Source organism: Cervus canadensis, chromosome 1 (assembly GCF_019320065.1).
Source record: "Cervus canadensis isolate Bull #8, Minnesota chromosome 1, ASM1932006v1, whole genome shotgun sequence".
In the NCBI taxonomy this organism is placed as follows: domain Eukaryota; kingdom Metazoa; phylum Chordata; class Mammalia; order Artiodactyla; family Cervidae; genus Cervus; species Cervus canadensis.
This window is the reverse complement of record NC_057386.1, coordinates 87,601,959-87,628,770: the sequence shown is the minus strand read 5'-3', so window position 1 is coordinate 87,628,770 and position 26,812 is coordinate 87,601,959. Positions and strand designations below refer to the sequence as shown.

General features: G+C 36.1%; 1 protein-coding gene across 3 annotated transcripts; it reads left to right on the top strand.

Moving 5' to 3' along the window:
- Positions 1 to 9,513: 9,513 nt before the first annotated feature.
- On the top strand, positions 9,514 to 26,272 carry PLK4 (polo like kinase 4). 3 transcript variants are annotated; one of them, XM_043486690.1, is made up of 16 exons: positions 9,514 to 9,779; positions 10,441 to 10,536; positions 11,252 to 11,347; positions 11,429 to 11,543; positions 13,907 to 14,930; positions 15,667 to 15,767; positions 17,937 to 18,073; positions 18,897 to 19,001; positions 19,365 to 19,467; positions 20,691 to 20,840; positions 21,613 to 21,746; positions 21,840 to 21,931; positions 22,077 to 22,224; positions 22,972 to 23,112; positions 24,349 to 24,455; positions 25,630 to 26,272. In XM_043486690.1, the coding sequence occupies exons 1-16, from the start codon at positions 9,750 to 9,752 to the stop codon at positions 25,730 to 25,732; spliced, it is 2,682 nt and encodes an 893-aa protein (XP_043342625.1). In that variant the 5' UTR covers positions 9,514 to 9,749; the 3' UTR covers positions 25,733 to 26,272. The 3 variants fall into 3 exon arrangements, with proteins under 3 accessions (XP_043342625.1, XP_043342635.1, XP_043342643.1); XM_043486700.1 differs by having other exon boundaries at positions 9,520 to 9,779; positions 22,080 to 22,224; XM_043486708.1 differs by lacking the exon at positions 9,514 to 9,779 and having other exon boundaries at positions 11,256 to 11,347.
- The last annotated feature ends 540 nt before the right edge of the window (positions 26,273 to 26,812 follow it).

The following is a 26,812-nucleotide window of genomic DNA, read 5'->3' as shown; positions in this document are numbered from 1 at the left end:
TCTATAATGGAAAATAATTTCAAAAATAATATGTGTGTATATGTATAACTGAATCACCTTGTGTGCACCTTAAACTCTGTAAGTCAACTATACTTCAATAATACATGGTAAGATTTTTTAAAAAATGAATCCATCTACCAATGAGAAGCCCATGCACCGCAACAAGAGAGCAGCCCGCTCACCACAACCAGAGAAGGCAATGAAGCAATGCAGCAATGAATGCAGAATGAATGCAGCAATGAAGCTCCAGTGCGGCGGTAAAACAAACAAACAATGCAAAAAGAAAAAGGAGAAAGAAAAGAGTGTGTGTTTTGCACCAACATCGGCATATCAATAGTGTTCTTCCATGGGCTAGAAGTGAGTGAGTCCCACATAGGGACGGTTCCCCTTTCAGAACCCCTGCTGTGGTTGAACCAGCCCTTGTGGCCCTTTTGACTGCCAAGAGGCCTTCAGCAATAAACATCAGGAAACTCTGAGGGAAAAAAAAAAAAAACCAGCAAAGTTTATTATTCACAGGTCCTGAAGGATACAGAGCACACCTGGGGACACACAATGAGGTCACTGGTAGAGAACTTTCTCTATTATTTTTGTAGCTTTTCTGTAAATTTGAAATTATTCAAAATAAGTTTGGAAAAAAATGCCTTGCAAAAAATGTTAAAAGAAGTTATTGAGAAGATTTGGTGCCTGGTGAGAAACTGCTTCCTGGTTCAGAGCCAGCTGTCTTCTCACTTTGTCTCCACATGGTGGAAGAGGCACAGAAGCACTCTAGTTCTCTTTTATAAGCGAACTAGTCCCATTCAGAGGGTCTCCACCTGCACTGCATAATCATCACACAAAAGTACCACCTCCAAATACCGTAAGGTTTCAACATATGAATTTGGAGGGACAGAAATATTCAGTCTATAGCAAAATGGTGTAGTGGTATTTGAAAATGTACTTAGATTAGTGTCAATGCATAGTGCAAACTCTGGGAAAACCACTAAAAAAATGTTTTTTAAAAAAAAGTATAGCTGATATACTAAAAAAAGAGAAAAAATGGAATCAAATAAAATGACTAATTAAAAGGCTGAAAAAGAGTGGAAGAAAAATGGATGAACAAAGACAACAGAAAGCAGTAACAAATATGGCAAATATTAATCCAAATGTATCAACAATTACTTTGCAGCTCAATGATCTAAATGCACCAATTCAAAGGCAAGTGGATGTCAGAAGGAAAACTCATCTAAACTTATCTACAAGAAACCCCACTTAAAATATGAAGACTCAGATAGATCAAAAGTAAGTGGATTGAGAAAAATGTAACATGTTAACACTAGACAAAAGAAAGCAGGAGAGGTTATATTAATCTCCAACAAAGCAGACTTTAAAGTAAGGGAAGGTATAGGATAAAGGGAAAAATAACACATTACATAATGATAAAGGGTGAATACTCTGAGAAGAAGTAACAATTTATAATGTGTATAAAATATAACAATAGAGCATAAACTGTGTGAGACAAAAACTGATACAACAGCAAGGAGAAATAGATTAATCCACTATCACAGTTGGAGACATCAAACACCATTCTCTTAGAAATGAACACATACAGCAGAAAGAAATCAGTTAAGTAGAAAGCCGAACTTAACTGTAATAAAAAAGAAAAAACTGTTTCTGCAAACAAAAGTCCAGGACCAGATGGCTTCACTAGGGGATTCTACCAAACATACAAAGAGGAACTTATACCAGTCTTTCTCAAACTCTTCCAAAAGAGAGAAAAGGAGGGAAGACTCCCAAAGTCATTCTATGAAGCCACCATCACCCTAATACCAACACCAGACAAAGTGCAAGTGTTAGTCACTCAGTAGCACCTGACTCTTTGAGACCCCATGGACCATAGCCCACCAGGATCTCTGTCCAAGGGATTTCCCAGGCAAGAATACTGGAGTGGGTAGCCATTTCCTTCTGCAGGGGATCTACCCAACCCAGAGATCAAACTCAAGTCCTCCACAGTGCAGGCAGATACTTTATCACACGAGCCATCAGGGAAGTCAACACCAGACAAAGGCACTCCCAAAAACGAAAACTACAGGCCAGTATCTTTGATGAATGTAGATGCAAAAATTCACAACAAAATACTAGCAAACTGAATCCAACAACACGTACACATAAAAAAGATTACACACCATGCCCAAGTAAGATTCATCCCAGAGTCACAACGTGGTTCAATACATGCAAATCCATCGGTGTGATATACCACATCAAAAGAAAAGACAAAAACCACACTCATCTCAACAGATGCAGAAAAAGCATTTAACAAAATTCAACATCCAGTCATGATAATAAAAAATTCCTACCAGAGTGGGTACAGTGGGAACATATCTCAACATAATAAAAACCATTTATGACAAACCCACAGCCAGCGTTAACACTCAATGGTGAAAAACTGAAATCCTTTCTGCTAAATTCTGGAGTAAGACAAGGATACCCACTCCCATCAGTTCTATATAACATAGTCCTCTCCACAGCAATTAAAAAAAAGAAATAAAAGGTATCCAAATTGGAAGTGAAGAGGTAAGATTATCATTACATGTAAATGGTATGATACTAAAATATAGAAAACCCTAAAGACTACACAAAAGCTACTAGAACCCATAAATGAATTTAGCAAGGTAGCAGGATACAAGATTAAAATACAGAAATCAGCTGTATTGCTTTACACGAACAATGAAATAACATAAAGTGAAAGCAAAAAAAAAAAAAAAAAATGAAAGCCCTTTTAAAATGGCATCAAAAAAATAAAATACTTTGGAATAAACCTGATCAAGGAGGTAAAAGACCCATATGCTGAGAACAATATAAAACACTGAAGAAGGAAATTGAAGATGATTTAAGGAAATTGAAGATGATTTAAGGAAATTGAAGATGATTTAAGGAAATGGAAAGACACTCCATTGGAAAGACACTCCATGCTTGTGATTTGGAAGAATTAATATTGTTACAACCATCATACTACCCAAAGCAATCTACAGATTTAAAGTGATCCTATCAAAATACCCATTATATTTTTCACAGAACTAGAATAAATAATCCTCAAGTTTATATATGGAACCATGAAGGACCCAGAATTGACAAACTAATCTTGAGGAAAAAGAACAAAGCAAGAGGCATAACCATCCCAGACTTCAGACAATACTACAAAGACCTATTGTAATCAAACAGAAGGGTATTAGCACAAAAAAGGCCCATGAATCAGTGGAACAAAATAGAGTCCAGAAATAAACACTACAGTCAATTAATCTACAACAAAGTAGGCAAGAATATAAAATGGAGAGAAAACAGTCTCTTCAGCAAGTGGTGTTGGAAAAGCTGGGCAGCCTCATGTAAATCAAGGAAATTAGAACACTCCCTCACATCATATACAAAATAAACTCGAAATGGTTTAAAGACTTAAAATATAAGACACAACACCATAAAAATCCTATAGGAGGACACAGCAAAACATTCTCTGATATAAATCATACCAATGTTTTCTAGATCAGTCTACCAAGGCAATAGAAATAAAAGCAAAAATAAACAAATGGGACCTAATCAAACTTATAAGCTCTTGCACAGCTCAGGAAACTATAAACAAAACAAAACAAACTACAAAATGGGAGAAAAATATTTGAAAATGACGCAATAAGGGCTTACTATCCAAAATATGTAAACAGCTCATTCAACTCAATAACAAAACAATGCAATAAAAATAGGCAGAAGACCTAAACAGACATTTCTCCAAAAAAGACATACAGATGGCCAAAAGGCACATGATAAAAATGTTCAACATTACTAATTACTAGAAAAATACAAACCAAAACAACAACGAGGTTTCACTTAAGGCCAGGCAGAATGACCATCAGTAAAAAGTCTACAAATTAACAAATGCTGGAGAGGTTGTGAAGAAAAGAGAACCTTCCTACACTGTTGATGGGAGTGTAAATTGGTGCAGTCACTATGGAGGTTCCTCAAAAAGCCAAAAGTAGAGTTGCTAGATGATCTAGCAACCCACTCAGTGGCACATATTTGGACAAAACTCTAATTTGACCAGATACATGCATCCCAATATTCATAGCAGCACTTATTTACAACAGGCAAGACAAGAGAACAACCTAAATATCCATAAACAGATGAATGGATAAAAAAGATATCCACAATGGAAATGGAAGACACACACAATGGAAAATTACTCAGCCATTAAAAAAAGAATGAAATAATGCCATTTGCAACAACACAGATGAACCTAGAGACTATCATACCAAGTGAAATAAGTCAGAAAAAGAAAGACAAATACCATATGATATTGCTTATATGTGGAATCTAAGATATGAGACAAATGTACTTACCTACAAAACACAAGCTCACAGACATGAAAACAGACTTTTGGTTGTGAAGGGGTAGAGTGAGTGTGGAAATGATGGATTGGGCCTTTAGGACTAGCAGATGCAAACTACTATATATAGAATGGATAAACAACAAGGTCCTATGGCACAGCACAGGAAACTGTATTAAACATCCCATAATAAACCACAATGGAAAAGAAAAAGCAAAATAAACACATAAACAGATACATACACACATTCATAAAATCATCTAAGCTTCCCTCTTAGGAAACTAGGGGGAGAAAAAAAGAGCAAATTAAATCAAAAGTAAGCAGAAAAAAGAAACAACAATAGAGAAATCAATGAAATTTAAAACAGAGAATCAATAGAGAAAATCAACAAAACCAAAACCTAGTTCTTTGAAAAGATCAATAAAATTCTTAAGACTTTACTCAGGCTAACTAAGAAAAAAAGGTTACAAGTTACCAATAACAGAAATGATAGAGGTAGGTTATCACTATAGATCTCATGGACATGAACAGGATAATAAAAAAATACTTTGAACAATTCTATGCCCACAAATTTGATAACCTAGATGAAATGGACCAATTCCTTTTAAGGACCAATTCCTGAGATTTTATTGCAGGTATACAAAGCTAAAAATTAATGTAATCCACCACATCAGCAGGTGAAAAGAGAAGAATTACATGATGATATCAATAGATGCAGAGAAAGTTTTCGACAAAATCTAACATCCACTGATGATAAAAACTCTCACTAGCAGTACAGGAAATCTTCCATTAACCAATAAAGACCATCAATAAAAAAAACCCGACAACTAACATCATACTTAATAATGAGAAACTAGAAGCCTTTCTGTTGACATCAGAACAAGGCAAGTATGTCTCCTCCCATCATGACTTTTCAACATCAAGCTGGAAGTACTAATAATACTATAAAACAAGACAATGAAATAAAAGGTATACAAGTTTGGAAAGAAGACATAAAACTGTCTTTGTTTGCAAATGATACTATCATCTATTTAGGAAACCGAGCAAATCAACAACAATAAAAAAGCTTCCTGAAACCAGTAAGTGATTATAGCAAGGTTGCAGGATACATGGTTAATATACAAAGTCAACTGCTTTCCTATTTACCAGCAATGAACAAGTGGAATTTGAAACGAAAAATACAATGCGATTTACAGCAGCAATCCCCAAAATGAAATACTTAGGTATAAATCTAACAAATATGTACAAGATTCATATGAGGAATACAACAAATCTCTCATGAAAGAAATCAAAGAAGAACCAGATAAATGGAGAGATATTCCATGATCACAGATAGGAAGACTCAATATTGTCAAGATGTCAGTTTTATTCTAACTTTGATCTACAGATTCAATGCAATCCCAATAAAAATCCCAGCAAGCTATTTTATGGCTATCAATAAGCTGATTCTAAACTGTGTGCCAGAGAGACAAAAGAGTCAGAATAGCCAATGGAATACTGAAGGAGAACAAAGTTGGAGGACAATTAAGGGTTACTATAAATCGACAGCAATCTAGAAACAGCGCGGTATTCATGAAAGAACAGACAAGTAGATCAATGACAAAAAAGAAACAGCCCGGAAACAGAACCAAAGAAATACAGCCAATAATCATTGACAAAGGATAACAAAGGCAATAGGATGAAGCAAAAGATAGTCATTTCAACAACTGGGTGATAAAACAACTGGGTGGGGTAGGGGGTGTGTGTGTGTCTCCCTGCGCTCACTCAGTCATGTCTCTGTGATGTCCACATGCAAAAACTAACTCAAATGGATTATAAACCTAAGAATAAAGCTATAAAACTCCTAGAAGATAACACAGGAAAAAACTTAAGATTATCTTGGGAATGACAATGACTTTTTAAATACGACACCACGCCACAATCCATGAAAAAAATAATTGATAAGCTGGACTTCTTCAAGAAATGAAAAACTTTTGCTCTTCAAAAAACATCATCAGGTTTCCCTAGTGGCTCAGTGGTAAAGAATCTGACTGGCAATGCAGGAGACATGGGTTCGATTCCTGGTTCAGGAAGATCCCACACGGCGAGGAACAACTAAGCCCATGGGCCACAATTCTTGAGCCTTTACTCTATAGAGCCCAGCAGCCACAGCTATTGAGCCCATGTGCCACATCTACTGAAGCCTGCGCACCCTAGAGCCCTTATTCAGCCACAAGAGAAGTCACTGCAGCAAGAAACCTGAGCACTGAAACTAGAGAGGAGCCCCAGTCGCAGCAACCAGAGATAAATCCACGCGGCAACGAAGACCCAGCACAGCCAAAAATAAGTAAGTAAAAAAAAAATTTTTTTTTTTTTAAAGAAAGACATCATCAAGAAAAATAAGATAAGCCACAAACTGGGAAGATGCTGCAAAACCAACACTGCTAAAAGACTGTTATCCAAAATACAAAGAATTCTTGGGACTTCCCTAGTAACACAGTGGATGAGAATCTGCCTGCTGTTACAGGGGACGTGGGTTCAAACCCTGGTCCGGGAAGATCCCACATGCTGTGGGGCAACTAAGCCACGCACTACAAGTATTGAGCCCAAACTCTAGAGCCCAAGAGCTGCAACTACTGAAGCTCATGAGCTGAGAGCCTGTGCTCCGCAACAAAAGAAGCCACTGCAAGGAAGAACTTGAGGACCGCAACCAAGAGTAGCTCCCGCATGCCACAACTAGAGAAAGCATGCACACAGCAATGAAGACCCAGGGCAGCCAAGTAAATTAATTAAGGAATTTTTAAAAATACAAAGAACTCTTAAAACTCAACAATAAGGAAAAAAAAAGTCAGAGTTCAACTGCTATCTCACCAAAGATATACATACAGACGGCAAATGACCATATGAAAAGATGCCCTACAACATACAGCATCAGGGAAATGCAAATAAAAACAAGATACAACTACACAGCTCTTACACCAGCTACAATCCAGAACAATGATAACGGTCAAATGCTGGTGAGGATGTGGAACAACAGGAACCCTAATTCATTGCTGGTGGGAATGAAAAATGGTACAACCACTTTGGAAGAGTCTGAAAGTTTCTTAGAAAATTAAAACATACTCTTACCATATTGCTCCAGAAATTGCTTTCCTTGGTATTTACTGAAAGGAGTTGAAAATGTGTAGCTGGAAATTTCTGCAAGAGGACATTTATAGCAGTTTCACACACAACTGCCAAAACTGGGAAGCAACTAAAATGTCCTTCAGCAGGTAACTAGATAAATAAACTGTAATATACCCAGACAATGTAACATTATTGTTGTTTAGTCACTCAGTCATGTTCAACTCTTTTTGTGACCCATGGACTGTAGCCCGCCAGGCTCCTCTGTCCATGGGATTTCCATGGAAGAATACTGGAGTGGGTTGCCATTTCCTTCTCCATGGAATCCTTCAGACCCAGGGATCGAACCACATCTCCTGTCTCTCCTGCATTACAGGCGGATTCTCTTCCGCTGAGCCAGGCGGGAAGCCCCAGTGGAACATTATTTAGCACTGAAACAAGTGAGGTAACATACCATGAAAAGGTATGGAGGAAACTTAAATGCATATTTCCTAAGTTAGAAGCTAATCTTTTAATGGCTACATTTCATATGACTCCAACTATTCAACATTTTGGAAAATTCAAAGCTATGGAGAGAGTAAAAAGATCAGTGGGGATTCCCAGGCGCTAAAGAACTCACCTGCCAATGCAGGAGACTTTAAGAGACATGGATTCGATCCCTGGGTTGGGACGATCCCCTGGAGGAGGGGATGGTAACCCACTCCAGTATTATTGCCATGGTCAGAGGAGCTTGGCCAGCTGCAATCCAGTGGAACGCAGAGTCTGACACGACTGAAGCGACTTAGCAGGTAGCAGTGGGGATGGGAGAGAGGTGAACAGAAGAACAGAGGATTTTTAGGGCAGTGAAAATACTATAATGATGGATATATGTCACTATACATTTTTTTCAAAAAAGAGAATTCTAAGGTGAAGGGTGGATTTTGCATGATTATGCATGCACGCTAAGTCACTTTCAGTCGTGTCAGAGTCTTTGCAACACCATGGACTGTAGCCCACCAGGCTCCTCTGTCCATGGGATTCTCCAAGCAAGAATATTGGAGTGGGTTTCCATTTCCTTCTTGGGGCTTCCCTGGTGGCTGAGACCGTAAAGAAGCTTTTTGCTAGTCAGGAGAAACAGTCTTCACCATGAGGATTCTAGTGTTTTTCTAGATATGAGAAGGTATTAGAATTGGGCTCATAAAATCGGCTACTGAAAATATCTATTTGAAGACCTGTTCTGCCAGCTTTTTACAGAGCAGAGTGCCTCACTTCCGCCCTCCACCCTGAACTCCTTTCATGAGTGTTGAAAATCAGCAGCTGCAGCAGCACGTGAGTTAAAATACTTGTAGAGGTAGCAGCAGACTAGCAGAAACATTATGCAAAAAATATGTGCTTGACTGCACTGTACTCCCCCTTCACCAGGAACACATATATATACTAACCTTCCCCTCCTGCCTCTGTAGCAATTTTCTCAGAGCTACCTGAAATGCTGTCTCCCCGCCTATTTATTAGCCTCATTTTGCCTCAAGTAAAACTTAACTCGTAACTCATACGTTTTGCATTTAAGTCGACATACATTATCACACGTGTGTAAGATCTCTCAAACATGAGTTACTACACAAATAGCATTGTAATTAATAGAAATTTACCAAAACAAATAAAGGAGTCCATGTTCCTAAAGTACCGCGTCCACTCATTTCAGTTATGAAACACTGGAGTAAGCACTGAGATGTAAAGGGCTGCTTAAGTTAGATAATGAGTTTTAAGAGTTGGGAAAGACTGAACAACAAGCTGTTCCGTCAACTTTAAGTATTTGGAATTTAAAAATTATTTTAGGTCCTTTACAGAATTGGAAGCAGGACCTTTTCACACCCTGACGTATGTAAATGACCATATTCTAAGTTACCTTTTTTATCCGTCTGGAGCAGGTCCCCCAAATGCCGAACTGCCAACACTTCCGGCCAAGCTGCAGGACGCCGAAACACTTCCGGTCCTCGTGCAGGGGCAGGCGGGCTAAGGCGCCTACCACGCATGCTCGGCCCCGCTCAGCCTCTTCGGAGCGACCCGCCTCCTTACGTCACCTCCAACCTCTGAGGACAGCCACCGGCGGGAGTTTTTCAAAATGGGAGCGCGGAGGCGCCGCCCAGGCCTCGGAAGGTGTCCGGGAGACCTTTCGGTGGCTGTGCTGTCGTCGCCAAGAGCGGCGGCCTAGAGAGCCAAGCCTGATGGGCGCCAAGACCCGCTGGCTGCTTGGAGTGCTGCCTCGAAGGAACTGCGTGAAGGGAGCTGATCCGGGGAGCACGGGCCGCGGCCTGGAAATATGGCGACCTGCATCGGAGAAAAGATCGAGGTGAAAAGACTCGGCAGTCCCCAGTAGGGCGGGCGGGAGTCGGAGCGCCGGGTCTCGAGACCCTGGCAGGAAGGTGATAAGACGAAGCTAACAGCTGCAGGGCGGGCTCCGAAGTGCCTGGGGAGGGTCCCAACCACCCGGCCTGGCTGTTTGGGGGCGGAGCGGCCCGCCCCTCGGAGATGCGGCGGCGGTGGGACAGGTGAGTCCCTCGCGGCTCCGCCCTTCTGTCCGTAGCCACCGCGCCCCCTGGTCAGCGATCCCGCCGGAGCTGCCGCGCTAGAGCAGGGCTAGGGTGTCTCCCCCTTCTCCAAGGAGATGGCGGTTACCTCCAGCGGGAGCTGCGGCGGGATTCCGTTCCAGCCCTTCGCTCTCAGGGGTTGGCTGGAGGCGGGAGGAGGGAGGAGGTTGCTGAGTCTACGCAGAGGTTGAGGAACCAGATGATTAGGGTGCTGTATCTAGAAACCAGCCTGGAAGTTCACAGACACACAAGGCGTCAACATGCTGTCCACCCCAGACACCAGCTGTATCGAGGTGTAATACCTGCTTGAATTTTAAATGCAAATTCTTCTTTCCATCCTTTTTATCCACTTTCCAGCTCCTTCCTATTTCTCTTTCTACTTCTGGAAATCATCACACATGTTCTTTAATTTTAACTTTTAAGGATTTTAGAGTTGGAAATCTGCTTGGTAAAGGATCATTTGCTGGTGTTTATAGAGCTGAGTCCATTCACACTGGTTTGGAAGTTGCAATCAAAATGGTAAGAATGTATTAATCAGTTTCTCACTTCTACTTTGCAAATAACTAGAGAGGTTTGCTACTTGAGATGTTAGAAACTCCTTACCTGCCAGCCTTTTCTTTATGGTGAAAAAAACCCATTGCTTAAGCAAAAGACAGTAATTCCAACAGCTGAATTTAAGGATATCTTAAACAAATGCCTTATCTTTACTAATGTTTATTAGATCTGGTATCTGTTCTAATTATGCATACTTGGAGTGATTGGTAGAAATCAAAGAACAAACAATAATTTGTTTATAAGAAGAAGAATACCCTTGTGCATAATTCTGTTTTGCACTGTAACAAGCTAAAATACTATTCTTGATTGTTAGGAGTCAGTCTAACAGGACTAACATAAGCAGATTAAGAAACACCTAACCAGTAGGAAAGGGGAAGGGAAGTTTTCTTTTAAAACTTTGCTAAATTTGTATTGTTGTTATCATAAATATGATAGTTGAGCTATAAATTCTTTAAGTTGGTAGAGTATACTGGAATGCATTGGAGAAACTTATTGAATGTTCATTCTGCCAAGCACTCTGCTGGGTGCATGGGGGAAACACAACAGAATAAACTGATCTAAAAAGCAGATAAAAGGACAAAAGAATATTTCAAAGTATATTTTCTTTTTTCAAAGTTAACATGACAAATTCACATTTGAAAGTTTATCATGAATGTTTAAAACTCTCATGTTATTTTAGATAGATAAGAAAGCCATGTACAAAGCTGGAATGGTACAGAGAGTCCAAAATGAGGTGAAAATACATTGCCAATTGAAACATCCTTCTATCTTGGAGGTAAGATACACATTTTACAAAAGTGGCCAAGGACATTGAATTTTTCTCTATTATAATTTATTACACCCTTTTACATTTCAGCTATATAACTATTTTGAAGATAACAATTATGTGTACCTAGTATTAGAAATGTGCCATAATGGAGAAATGAACAGGTATTTAAAAAATAGAAGAAAACCATTCTCAGAAAATGAAGGTAGGCCATACTTCTTTTTTTCTTTAAAAAAAAATTTTTGGTAGATATGAGTTTTACTTTTTGTAGTTTTGAAGAATGTACTATTTTGTAATGTTTAGTAAAACTGTTCCAATTATTACTTTAGGCTACAAAAGGAGACTGTTCCCCCCCACCAAACTTTAAACAGCTGTTAGTTCATGTGAATAATTTAGGTGTTAGAGAAATAAAGTAGAAGGAGAAATTTACTATCCTTCTTTTAAAAACAACATTTTAAATCATTGTTCACAGTTTAATGTGTATCCTTTGACATCTAGAAAAAGTTTTTTAGAAAAAATGCTATTGATGACTATAGTTTCTAAGTCAAACACAAGTACCTGCTGAAACCATTTGCTGTAGAAAATGTCAGACATTTAAACTGAGAGAGTAATAATAATGAGCCCCTATGAACTTACCAATCGTCTTTCAAAACTGTCAACTCATGGTCAAATAGTTTCATCTTACTCTTCTTATTCCCCCAGTGCCCCGGAGTGTTTTGAAGCAAATCATAGACATCTTTTTATCTCTAAGTGAGACAGACTTAAAAAAAAAAAAAAAAGTAAGCACAAAGTCACTATCACACCTAATAATTCCTTACTATCAAACACATTGTCAGTTTCAGCTTCCACAGTTTCTTAGAAGTAACATTTTTATATTTCACATTAGGATCAAGTAAGGTCCATGTATCATCACACAAATGATTGTTTTCTATCTGTCTATTTATTTAGGCTGTGCTGCATCTTAGTTGCAGCTCCCAGAATCTTCACTGAGGTTTGCAGACTCAGTGTGGCATGCATGCAGAATCTAGTTGCCCAAGCAGGGATTGAACCCCGGGCCCCCTGATTTGGGAGCTTGGAGTCTTACCCACTGGACCACCAGGGACGTTCCAGAAATGATTGTTTTCAAATTATCTTACCCTGCTAACTCAGATTGCAGGCTAGATTGAAATCTAAGAAAGATGGTTGTTGACAGGCTTTTTGTCCATCTGATTCTATATTTAACCCATTTAGAAAACAATTTGGTCACACATATTAAGAATCATGGAACTGTTTATATCCTTAGACTGAAAGTAAGAACATTATACAAATTGAAAATAAATTCATATACATATTGATGATGAATACTGTATTTTTTCTTAATACTGTGTAATAGTAGGGTCGTCTTATGTAAGACATAACTTAGAAAAAATAGGAAGGAAACGAATCACCAATTTAATTAAAACCAAGAATGTATATGGCAAAAGATACTGTCAACAGATTTCAAAGTTAAAGATAGGAAGAAAATATTTATAAAATAAATGGCTGGCCAATTAATATTTAAAATATAAGGCATGCCTGGACTTCCTTGGTGGTACAGTGGTTAAGAGTCCCCCTGCCAATGCAGCGGACGTAGGTTCAATCTCTGACCTAGAAGATTCCACATGACACGAAGAGACTAAGCTCGTGCTCTAGAACCAGTCAGCCGAAACTGCTGAGCCGGGTGCCACAACTACTGAAACCCACGCGCCTAGAGCCTGTGCGCTGCACACACAGTGAGAAGCCCATGCACCATGCAGTGAAGAGTAGCCCCCGCTCGCTGCAACTAGAGAAAGCCCGCACACAGCGGCAAAGACCCAGCGCAACCAAAAAAGAAACATAAGGCATGCCTAAAAAGAAAAAGGCAATTGAATAGGAAAATGGATGAGGGATATAAAGAAACTGTTCACAGATGAGAAAGTATAGTTGGCCAATTCCCAGGTGGTAAAGTGGTAAAGAATCCACTTGCTAATCCAGGAGATGTAGGTGATACGGATTCAATCCCTGGCTCAAGAAGATCTCCTGGAGAAGGAAATGGCAACCCACTCCAGTTTTTGCCTGGGAAATCCCATGGACAGAAGAACCTGGTGGGCTACAGTTCATGAGCTCGCAAAGAGACATGACTGAGTATGCACGCAGAACATGGGGACATTAAAGGAACTTTAGGTTGCTTCTCTCTTTTTTACAATTTGAGTGTATTTATGAATTTTTTGTTTAATTATAAATACTTTTTCTTAATTTTTATGGACTTGTGATTACCCTGGTTAACTCTAGTCACTCTCAATTCTTAATAAAAGTAAGCGTCCCTTAACTGTATTAGAAAACTCATCAGTTGTAAAGGACAAAGATTAAAAGGAGTGCCTAGATGTCTTAAAGGGAAATATTAAAGAATATTATAAAATTATCAGAGTGGTATTTTGGTTGGTGAAACTAAGCCACAAACCAGTTCACTAATTGTAATATTAGCTTATGTACTTGGGTTTCATAATGCATTCTAAATACTGAATCTTCAGATTTTCTAAGTTGTAACTTTTATTTTTTGCATTCTAACAGCTCGACACTTCATGCACCAAATCATCACAGGCATGTTATATCTCCATTCGCATGGTATATTGCACCGGGACCTCACACTTTCTAATCTCTTACTTACACGTAATATGAACATCAAGATTGCTGATTTTGGGCTGGCAACTCAGTTGAAAATGCCACATGAAAAGCACTATACGTTATGTGGAACTCCTAATTACATTTCTCCAGAAATTGCAACTCGAAGTGCACATGGACTTGAATCTGATATTTGGTCCTTGGGCTGTATGTTTTATACGTTACTTATTGGGAGACCGCCTTTTGACACTGACACAGTCAAGAACACATTAAATAAAGTAGTATTGGCAGATTATGAAATGCCAACTTTTTTGTCAAGAGAAGCCAAGGACCTTATTCACCAGTTACTTCGTAGAAATCCAGCAGATCGTTTAAGTCTGTCTTCAGTATTAGATCATCCTTTTATGTCCCGAAATTCTTCAAAAAAAAGTAAGGATTTAGGAACTGTAGAAGACTCGATTGATAGTGGACATGCCACAATTTCTACAGCAATTACAGCTTCTTCCAGTACCAGTATAAGTGGTAGTTTATTTGACAGAAGACGACTTTTGATTGAACAGCCACTCCCAAATAAAATGACTGTATTTCCAAAGAATAAAAATCCAAGTGATTTTTCTTCTTCAGGAGATGGAAGCAGCTTTTATACTCCATGGGGCAATCAAGAACAAGAAACCAGTAATAGTGGAAGGGGAAGAGTGATCCAAGAGGCAGAAGAAAGGCCACATTCTCGATATCTTCGTAGAGCCCATTCCTCTGATAGATCTGAGACTTCTCATAGTCAGTCTCGAGTGAAAACATACACAATGGAACGATGTTACTCAGCAGAAATGCTTTCAAAACCCAAACGATCAGGAGCGGAGGAAAATGGAAAATACTCACCCACAAACAATGATGCTAATATTTTTCACTTCTTTAAGGAAAAGACATCCAATAGTTCTGGATCTTTTGAAGGACCTGATAACAATCAAGCACTGTAAGAATAATTCTATCAAAAGCATTTTACTTTTAGATAAGCATTGTATTATCACAAACATGAAGCTGCTTGTAACTAAGGTTGCGGGCACCTTTTTTCTAACCCTATCAGATATTCCTGGGGCACTTCTTAACTATGATTTCTATTTTTTAATAGGGAGAGAACCAGAATGATAATTTTGGATTGTGGTTAAGAATTAAAATGAGTATATGTGCTCATGGATGTATCTGTAGTATGCGTTTAATACTTTTGAAATTTTTAGTGTCATGTTTAATTTTATATGAAGCAGGTCTCCAGTGCAGTATATCATATTTTAAACATGTGTGATATCTAAAGTACTCTTAACAGTAACCATACGTAAACACACACACACACACAAATAGAGAATAGCTGAGCTTAAGTGATGAGTAATCGTACTGTTACCTGCTTCTTACATGAAGACTGGGTTTTTAGTAACTAGTGTTTTTGTTTTTTTTTTCCTCTAGTTTTTATTCTTAAATCACAAGAGGATAGTAGCCATATAGAAATAGTGTCACAGTGCCATGGGCATTTTGGCATGGGAACTTAGCTTCGTAGAGACAATTTACTTATGTAAATATTGGGTTCTACTATTAATCTAAAAGTTTTTAGGTGTTCGTATCAAAAGAAATCTCTCTTTTTAAAGTGTTTTTTTCTTACAAAGTTATTATCAGATAATTTTTTATTAGTTTATGGAAAAATGTTTTTCTTTCTTTAGCTCCAATCATCTTTGTCAAGGAAAAACTCCCTTTCCATTTCCTGACCAGACACCTCAGACTGAAATGGTGCAACAATGGTTTGGGAATCTGCAAATAAATGGTGAGTTTTTAATGGACTATTTAATAAAATATTAATAATTTGGCCACTTAGCAAGCATTGCGGCTTTCTCTTTGGATTTTCTTAAGGAAATAATGGCATTTTGAATAAACCTAGTTATAATAGTAATATAACTATTAGTAATATAGTAATATAATAATAGTAATAACAATACATTTTGAGTATTTACTTTATCAACCACTGTCCTTAATGCTTAACATGTATTAACTTTTTAAATTCTCACAAAAACTATACGAGGAAGACACTATTATTAATCCTGTCTTACAAATGAGGAAGTTATAGTGCACAAAGCTTAATTTGCCAAGCCACACTGTCCATAAATGGAAGAGACACAAGTCTGACCCACGCAGTCTGACTCAGAGACTTTAGTCTCTAAACCCTCTGCCCTCGCCGTCTCTCTGTAATAAGTACCTTATCAGTACCTATAAAATAATCAAAAGATGGTTGATTTTATTTTTAACTGTAAGGGGGTATGGATATCATAGTATACCAATGGAACCTCGCATACACTACACAGCTACTAAAACCTAAACAGTGTTAAACAGCTGTCATTAAGTCATTATTTCATTTATAGATCCACAGTTTGAAAGTTAAACATTTCTCCTTAATGAACATGCTAGATTCACAGAAGTGGGTTGGAAAATAATTATGGGGAAAAGTGAGAATAAAAAAAAAACATATGGAAGAAACATATGGAGAGGAGAAGATAATTTCTTACTGAGTATCATCTTACTTCAGACAAAGGACATAATATACGGGTGTAATCAAGTAGAGTTGTTCTGTCACCACAAGTCTATTTTTGTGTGTGTGTATTATTTTCAAGAGCCCAAAAGATAATTAGTCTTTTTATGTGTACTTGTTAAAGCTGATAATTCAACCTTATGTGTTTTAAACTATAAAACTGCCCGGTGCTGAAATCTTGTACTTAACTTTCTGCTGTATTTATAGATACTTTTTATTTGGTAACATGGACATGTCTGGGGTAACCTTGTTTATAATACTCTAGTAGTGCTGCTGCAATTTTAAAGTATATTATTTGATATAAGATATTTCCTATTATAATGGTAGTGAGGAGGGGGAGGCATGTAAAAGTCACTTAAGGGGAAAACCGAGATACAGATTTCTAGATTTAGAATTAGAAAAATTGCCTTACAAAGTTTTATATACTCTAATCATTCTAAGGGCTTTTTAAAAAATAATGTCTCCATGTGAACTCTAGAACTGTTGATATATAAAATTTAAATAGGTAAAGTTCAACAAGAGCTTTTTTAGAAATGTAGCTACAAATAACATTTGTAATATTAAGTATTAATGATATTAAAGCTATTTTGTATATTTTAGTGTGTTTTGGCTTTAGTTGCATATTTTGTAAGTAAAAATGAAATAGTCCTTAGCTTACATGTTTTGTAGAATGATTATTTGGGAACTCCTCTCAAATCTGTATTTATTGCAGCATTGGCAGTTGCTTGTTTAGTATTAGTAGGTGACCCATTTAGTAGATGACTAGTTTTTGCTTTGATTGAAAAATTAATTTCATATTGGTATCTTTTCTTTCTTAGTCTTAGACTTTAAGGTATTCCTTTGCAGGCTAGCTTAAAATATCCTTTTAAAGTCATAAGTCACTATTTTATTATGCCGTATCTTTTTCTCTTTTGTGGCTGCACTGCACGGCTTCTGGGATCTTAGTTCCCGGACCAGGGATTGAGCCCAGGCCCTCGGCTGTGAAAGCACCAATTCCTAATGGCTGGACTGCCAGAGAAGTCCCCTATGCCATATCTTAAACTGAAAAATGATGAGTTTTTTAACTAGATTTCTTTTGTTCTTCATAAAAAAGTATGCTGTTGTAACCAGCATGACATTGTTTTGTGTAGACTTGACTTTAATTATTCACTAAGTTGCTTTATTTTATGTATATTGTAGCTCATTTAAGAGAAACTACTGAGCACAACAGTATTAGCCCAAACAGAGACTTCCAGGGCCGTCCAGGTTTGCAGGACACATTAGGAAATGCCTAGACTGGTACAAGAGCCAAAAGGAGCCCCAGTGCTTCTAATAATGCATGTTCTGTAAAACATTTGGATACCATGAAATATATGACTGCATATCACACTAAACCTGGAATAATTCAACAAGAATCTATTTTTGGCTTAGATCCTTCTTCTGAACAAAGCAAGACTAGGGGTGTGGAGCCACCATCGGTCTATCAGAAGCATACATTACGGAGCATTACATCTCCTTTGACTGCTTATAGGTTAAAACCAATCCGACAGAAAACCAAAAAGGCCGTGGTATGTCTGTTATTTTTCTAAATCACTGATGTTTTCCTTGAGTATGTGGTTTCAGGTATCAAACATGGTATCTTTTCAGTTCTCTATAATGTCCCTGCATTTTTTATATGTACTTGATAAACTCAACATAAGAGAAAAGAGATTGCATGTTTATGGAAAAATAGCTATTGTTTTCTTCTAGATACTTTAAGAATGGTGAACTGATATGAACTTTAAGTTATTGATAATGAAAAACATTTAGAAGTAATACTGGTTAAATGCTGTGTTAAATATTATTCACAATCCTAATCACTAAATTAACATCTAGTATTATCTTTTGTTTTTATTGTTTCTACATTTAATCCAGTCTCAAAAAGATAAACTAGAAAATATAACTTTTTAACATCTCAAACTATTAATGTTTTAACAGGGATATGAAAAATAAGTTGAGGATTTTTTTTTAATGTCGTGTGTATTGGGAATAGTGATTTTTATTTTTTAATTCCCTATTCATCCTGTTTGTCCCTTGTTTTCCATTTCACCCAGTCTTGCCTTTAATTGGAGTGCTGTTCTTTCCAAAGTCCTTGAATTCTCCACCCTACCTTCTGCTTCCTTTCTGCTCACTGGTTATTTCACACCTCATTACACCATCTCACCTGGGCTCCTTATGTTTCACAGTTGTGCTCAAATACACCTGTGACCTAGACTACTGCAGTGAAGCAGCTATTTTGTTTTTACGTGAATTTTTGTTTCTGCCATGGTTAAGTACTTTGCTCTTCACTAATATATATGTCAGAATGTTCTAATAAATAATTGTTATTGATTTTAGTTTGTTTTTTTTTAGGTGAGCATACTTGATTCAGAGGAGGTATGTGTGGAGCTTCTGAAGGATTATGCATCTCAAGACTATGTGAAAGAAGTTCTTCAGATATCTAGTGATGGGAGTATGGTAATGTGGATTCACTTTTATTATCTTGCAGCTGCATCACTTAAGTATTTACCATTCCATTCATTCTATTACAAAACAATTTTTTAAATTACTTTTCCTGATATGATAGTATATATGGAATTCAAAAACTAAAATAGCATACTAAAATAAAGTAGTGTGGTTTAAAAAATAATTATAACTAGTAACAAAATCTAAACTTTAGGCTTAAGTTTAGACAGTGAAAAAATTACTTTTAGAGAGTATTTATGTTTTCAATAAAGATAAAATTTAATATTCATGTGAGCTCTTTTTATAATTTTAGTGACAAAATATAGTTCTTTAACTTAATGGCATATAATTAGAATTCTTAAAATTTTTTGACAGATCACTATTTATTATCCAAATGATGGAAGAGGTTTTCCTCTTGCTGATAGACCACCCTCACCTACTGATAATATCAGTAGGTACAGTTTTGATAATTTACCAGGTATGTAAATTTACCAGGGAATAAATTTAGATAATGGATTTATATAAATCCATAGACATAAACTCTATACATGTGGATATCATAAATTGTAAATATCTTGACTTCATTTGGGCTGTAAGTTATGTTCTTATAACTTTATATCTGGTGATATGTGCTGTACCTTACTAATTCAGTGTTGAGGCATGTTATGTGTTATAATGGAATTTTATTTAAGGAAAAACTAACTCTGGAATATTAGTCATGTGTCCACAAATATACTTTGTACACTTGTTTAGTTACAGTTTGTCTAGAATAGTGTTAAAAATTCAACATGAAGTATCTGGTTTTTGGCTTTTGAAATCTTTCTGTGCTACATAATGATCCCTTGTACTTGTGGTTAACCAAATTTGATTCCCAGTTCTGTTTCTGGATATTATGAATTAGAAAATTAAGCACTGAGTAGTAAGACTTCCCTAAGGTGACTTAAACAAATGAGAGAACCTATCTAACCTAAGCTTATTAGAATTAAAGCAGGTAGGCAAGACTGTTAAGACCACTGCTGCTCCTGCTGCTTAGACGCTTCAGTCGTGTCCAACTCTGTGTGACCCCATGGACTATAGCCTGCTAGGCTCCTCTGTCCATGGGGATTCTCCAGGCAAGAGCCACTGGAGTGGGTTGCCATGCCCTCCTCCAGGGGATCTTCCTGATCCAGGAATTGAACCCAGGTCTTCCACATTGCAGGCTGATTCTTTACCGTCTTGAGCCACCAGGGAAGCCCGTAAATGACCATGGTTACAGGGAACTACAAAAATTTAACATGCTGTACTTTACTAATATAAAAAGTGCCACATTTCTTTTTCTCAAAGTCATTTGGTTCTGATATCTTAGATAGAACTCTTTTCATTTCATTTATTAAAACTTTCCTAGAGTCATTATCTTACTTATAGTAAGGAGTCAGTGATTCAAAGAGAGATTTTTTTTTTTTAATAGTCATGATACTAATCCATCAGATTTTGTTACATACATCTTGGGAATTTTATTATACTGTCTTTAGTTTTCATTAAAATAGTAGACTTACATCTCTAAAATATTTTTATTTTGGTAATAGGATTATTAACTGTGGGTAATGGAATTAACTTTTGACTTAAATTTTTGAGAAAGAGTAGAAATATTAAGACTTATTGAATTTATGTCAACATTTTAATTCCCTAAGATTAGGTAACTTCTTTCTTTTCTCTGCTTAGAAAAGTACTGGCGAAAATATCAATATGCTTCCAGATTTGTACAGCTTGTAAGATCTAAATCTCCCAAAATTACTTATTTTACAAGATATGCTAAATGTGTTTTGATGGAGAATTCCCCTGGTGCTGATTTTGAGGTTTGGTTTTATGATGGTAAGTGCCATTTAGAAATGGTTATTTTTTCCCCTTTAGCTTGTAACTTTGTAGTTGTGGGTTTGTTTTTTTAATTCAGCATAGTTGTTTGTTTGTTTTCTTTGCCCACACCATGCGCTTGTGGGATCTCGGTTCTCAGACCAGGGACTAAACCCAGGTCACAGGAAGGAAAGCTCAAAATCCTAACCACTAGAGAACCAGCAAATTCCCTAGCACAGCAAGTGTGTGTGTGTGCACGTGTGCGTGCGTGTGTGTGTGTGTATTTAACAATATTCTGATTGATATCCTACTTCTTATTAGAACTTAAATGGACATATACCAAATTTTTAGAATAATAAACTTTGCAAAAGGGTATGGTTGAAACAGAATCTTATTTTCTAAATACGTAAAGATGTTCACTTTTTAATCTGTAAAGTTTCCTCCTTTATGTGTCCTAAGGGACACATAGAATATATACTCACACATAATTATAGCTTTCCTTTACTTACATACTTGTATCAGTAGTAGTTTTGAAAAATATAAAAGTTTCAAACTTAAGCCAGATATAGTCAGAAAAGAAAAATGGCATATATTTATTGGAATACTACTTTGAGAGCCTCATTTTATTAATGGCCAATGAGTAAATGTAAATCTTACCTTGATCTAGGAGCTATTATATACTGGAGTATTATAATGAATATAATATCATATATATTCATATATATACATATATTCATATACATATAATGAATATTTATGGCAATGATAAAGCATTTTCTGCTTATTTTTTAAGGAGCAAAGATACACAAAACAGAAGATTTAATCCAGGTGATCGAAAAGACTGGCAGATCTTACACCTTAAAAGGTGAAAGTGAAGTTAATAGCTTGAAAGAGGAGATAAAAATGTATCTGAACCATGCTAATGAGGTATGTACCTACTTTTAGTAGGTTTTTTAACCAGTTAATAACATTACAAATGACATAGGTGAAGCAATGACAGAAAGCACTCTTTTAAAACAGGGCCACCGTATTTGTTTAGCACTGGAATCCATAATTTCAGAAGAGGAAAAGAAAAGTGGAAGTGCTCCCTTTTTCCCCATAATCGTAGGAAGGTAAATGTTTGAAAATTTATTAAGTATGAGTAAAATGTGTAGCATTTTTTTTTTTTAAGTTTAGTGTTTACATTATGAGCATTCTTCTGTTTTCTGTAAATTGAGAGCTTTAAGGGAATGTATTTGACATGTCTTTCTCCTTCAGAAGACCTAGTAGTACTAGTTCACCTAAGGCCTTAACACCTCCTCCTCCTGTGGATCCAAACTACCCAATGAGAGAGACACCATCTCTGAATAGAATGATCATAAATAGTGCTGCTTCTCCGAAACAGGCACCAGTACTTAATCCTCCTGTAAGTAAATATATGTCACTTCTGTACTTTAAACTCTTCAATGATTGCCTAATGTCCTTGATATAAAATTAAAATAACCTGACTGTGGTCTTACTATCACCTAGCTACTCTTCCAGCCTCATCCTGAACTACTTTACCCCAGCACTCTCTGGGCTTAATTATGTCAAACTCTTAGGGCCTTTTTACATGCTGTTCACTTGACCTGGAATTCTTTTCCTGAACCCTTTAATGGCTTGCTTTCTCTGCCTGCAGCTCTCAGTTTAAGCATTACCTCAGCAAGGCCTAACCTGACTTCTCAGGGAAAACACCAAATATACTAACATATATATATACTTTTATTTTTGCTAGTAAAATACCATTAATTTCCTTAATATCCATGATAGGATCATGGTTAAATAAACATATTTTTACCAAATGAACTATCATGCCAATGAAGATGATATAGCACTGTAGTAAAATATAAGATTAAAGATAGGTCTGTGTGTGTGTGTATGTGTGTATTCACAAACATTTATAATTGTAGCTATGAAAAATTATATCTTTGGGGAAATAAATAAAAGAAATCTACCAAAATGAAAATGTTTTTTTCCTGTCCTGTGCATTTATTTTCTAGAATGTGACTATATTTTTTTACCTTTTCTTTTTTATAAATTAAGATAATGAAAATCTGGTCATTTTCTACTTTTGCTGAGGTTGACTTATTAGAATGCTGAGGAATGATATCTTCCTTTCTTTTACTGTTTGTAGGTGGTTACAGATGAAGGACTTGGCCTTAGGGGTGCAGCTTCTGAAACAAACAGCTCTCCTAGAAGTCTTAAAGATTGTCTCCCTAAATCAGCACAACTTTTGAAGTCTGTTTTTGTGAAAAATGTTGGTTGGGCTACACAGGTGAGCAGCTTTTAGGAAAGTGAGTTTTCTAAGTATGTAATAATTTGGTTTCCACAGTGACTGACAATGACCAAAAAATATAAATTAAAGATTTCTCTTTGCAAGAAAGTTTTTACACCTTTTTTGCACTGGGTATGTCATTAATAATTTTCAAGTTTTTCTATTTGTATACACTTGGAAAACTCTAGATACTGTTGATACCAAATTGCTTGCTAGGGCCTAGGTGACCTGTTTTTGCCATTTGTCTTTAAAGTAGAGGTCATGATAATGGCTAAATGTTAGGACTTGAGAATGTCTAGGCATTTTAAGTTTTAGAAAGTATTTGTACTCTATATTAGTACAGTAACTTTGATTTGGCAGAAAATATTTTTTGCATTTTAAAGTTGGGTCTACACCAAATTGCAAACTTAAAAGAATCTTCTGTAGGTGTAAACCTATATGTGTATGCTATCTGAAACCTTGAATTTTGGAGATTTTTGAGTGTAACACATGGAATTTTTACTCACCAGTGAAGTAAAATACAGCTTAGTCCTTTGTGGAGGTAGGAAATAGGGAAGGGAACGCAGCATTTGTTGAGTACCTCCTATGCGGTACCATGTTTTTCACATACATTGTCACATTATTTCCCAAAGTAAAACCTAGTAAAGTTGATGCCATCTCCTCCTTTCATAGATAGTAAAATTATGGCTTATGATGGATAGGTTGACTTGCACATTCCTACTAGTTAGTTGACAGAATCTGGATGTAAACTCAAGTGTTGGATTCTTGTACTCTGGAGTGGCAGGCACATTGTAAGTATTAGTGACTAAAGGAACAAGTTTCAAAAGCAAAGATGTAATATTCTCAGGCAGAACAAAAATTCTTGTGGCCTAAGAACAAAGAATGGATGAAAACTGTAATCTAAGGAAGTGTTTGGTAATTTTCTAAATCGGTTCTTAGCTAGAAATATTATGGGAAAGGAAAAACACTTGTTCAGACATCCTAGTAGAAATTAATGAAAAACAGGATATATGTAGAATAAATTTAATTTCTGATGTCCTATCTATTAAAGGAATCACCTGAAAAAATATGGATATTCTCAAATGTTGCTGCCATCACAGCCCCAAATTTGTAGTTACCTGAAGGGTTGTTTTTTGTTGTTATTTTTTAACTTTGTGAAAAACCTGTTAAACATGAGTGCCTTTAAGAATTTATGCTCTACTGTATAGTAATTTTGCATGCTTATTATTTTTCTAGTTAACTAGTGGAGCTGTGTGGGTTCAGTTTAATGATGGGTCCCAGTTGGTTGTGCAGGCAGGAGTGTCTTCTATTAGTTATACATCACCAGATGGTCAAACAACTAGGTAAGTTTTAAAATACTGGTTGAGATCCAGTCCTTTGCTATAATTTTTTTTCTCTACATGTTGAAATAAATGACTTAAGGTACTCTTTTCATGTTGACAAAGTTCATCTTATTATTTAAACTGTTATATATTCAAAGCAGCTCATAGTCTTTTTAATACATATTTTATGATTATCTACAGGAATGTAAGGTAGCTGGTATGTATTATCCACACCAGATGGTTAGATTGCTTTAGCCTTACTGTTCCTTTAGTCTAACTAAGTTGACCCTTTTCAGAAGTAATGTACTTCTAAGTAATATATTTAGTTTATATAAAAGAACACAGAAACAAGGAATCTTTATTTTAATAGATAACCAGATTATTTTTCCCAAATGAAAGGCTGTATCCCCTGATCTAATGTAAAGTGATTAATGATTAAAAGAATTTTTTAAATGTATATATTAATTCTGAATGAGGGTATATGCCAGGCTAATACAATATGTATGCTAACAAAGAAAAATCTATCAATAACAACAAAAAGCAGTGGTTTGGTTTCCACATTTCAAACCATAACTTACTAAAAAGAGGTAGGGTGCCAGTGATGCCAATACAAACATGCTACTTTATGAAAAGTGCTTATTGTGGAGGAAATACTTGGGACAAACATAGTTTGTGGGTGTCTACCAACTGCTTTTGTGTGTATATATGCAGTACCATCATTTAAAGAACTCACAGGTTGAGGGGTCTTGTTAAAACAACATCTTCCAAATGTTCTAGGAAGTGGAAAGATACAGGTATAAAATGGGTAGAACCCATGTTCAAAGATAGTTCAGATTTTTACTTGATATGGTAGTTTGGAAAATTTTGATATTTAATGGGAATGTTATTATAATGTGTTTAGCTTGTATTTTCTTTAGTGTCTTCAGCTTAATGAGGAATCTAGATTTTCAGCTTGTATAAAATCTGTTCAAGTTTTTTTATCTATTTTATTATTTAAATATGTTTAGAAATTGATCTATTTTAAAAGGATACAAATTGAGTATGTTTTAGTGTCTTAATAAATAATTTTGTATAATCTTTCTGCACTGCCTTTTGCCATTGAAGAATTACTGAAAAATATACTGTGCTTTTTGGTATTCATACAAACCAAGTGATTAAGTTATGATTTTATCTTTTTCTCTTCTGCTTCACTTAGGTATGGAGAAAATGAAAAATTACCAGAATACATCAAACAGAAATTACAGTGTCTTTCTTCCATCCTTTTGATGTTTTCTAATCCAACTCCTAGTTTTCATTGATTAAAGCTCCTTTTAGATCTATGTTTAATAAATAACTTTTTTGTTGGCTTTCAAGTAAAGTGACTTTTTTTTAATTTTAAAAAACTTCTTCAGAAAGCCTTTCTGTAAAAGAGAATTTTAATCTGTACCATAAAGGTATGTCTGTCTTCCAATGAGAGAACAAAGCAGAATGGAACTTGAGTCACAAAATGTAGTGGTCATAGACTAAAATAGGACACCTAACTTTGCTCTTGGAACATATACCCTTGAAATTACTGTGTTTATATGTTTGTATTGAACAGTCTTTTGAAGCAAAAATATAAATGGTGTATGGTATATTTGTGCTTTTTTATTGTTTTCCCTACTTTAGACATGTTAAGAATCATGGACAAAACATGCTGGAGTTTCTGAATTTTGAACATGTAAATAATGTATATTTATGTTATAAGTAACATATGTGAACATGTATATTTGTTTTATATTTATTTTTGTAGCACTAGTTTGTGATGAAACATTTCTGCAGATGCATTTTATTAAAAAATAATAAATACAGTGATAAGTTACTTTATTGATTTATTTACTTAATTTAAAATAACTTAGTAAACTTACTGCCTGTTCAAGAGGAGGCAATTGAATTTTAAAAATTAACTTTTTAAATGGTAAGTACATTGTTTCTCTACCTTTATCTGAAAATACCTGTATATTAATGATAAACATTTTAACAATGAAGAATTCAACAATTCAATTAACATGAGGAATGGTGGCTCGGATAGTAGAGAATCCACCTGCAATCTGTGAGACCTGGGTTCGATCCCTAGGTTGGGAAGATCCCCTGGAGAAGGGCATGGCAACCCACTCCAGTATTCTTGCCTGGAGAATCCCCATGGACAGAGAAGTCTGGCAGGCTACAGTTCATGGAATCACAAAGAGACATGACTGAGCGACATGAGGAAAAAGAATATTCGATGGTGGGACAGCCATTCTTAATGAAATACTCAAGGTAAAGTAGGAATAAAATGAAACTACTTAAATATAATAGACTGTTACACAGTGTTTTTTTTCCTGCTAATTTTTATAATCAGAGAATATTGGAGCCACTCC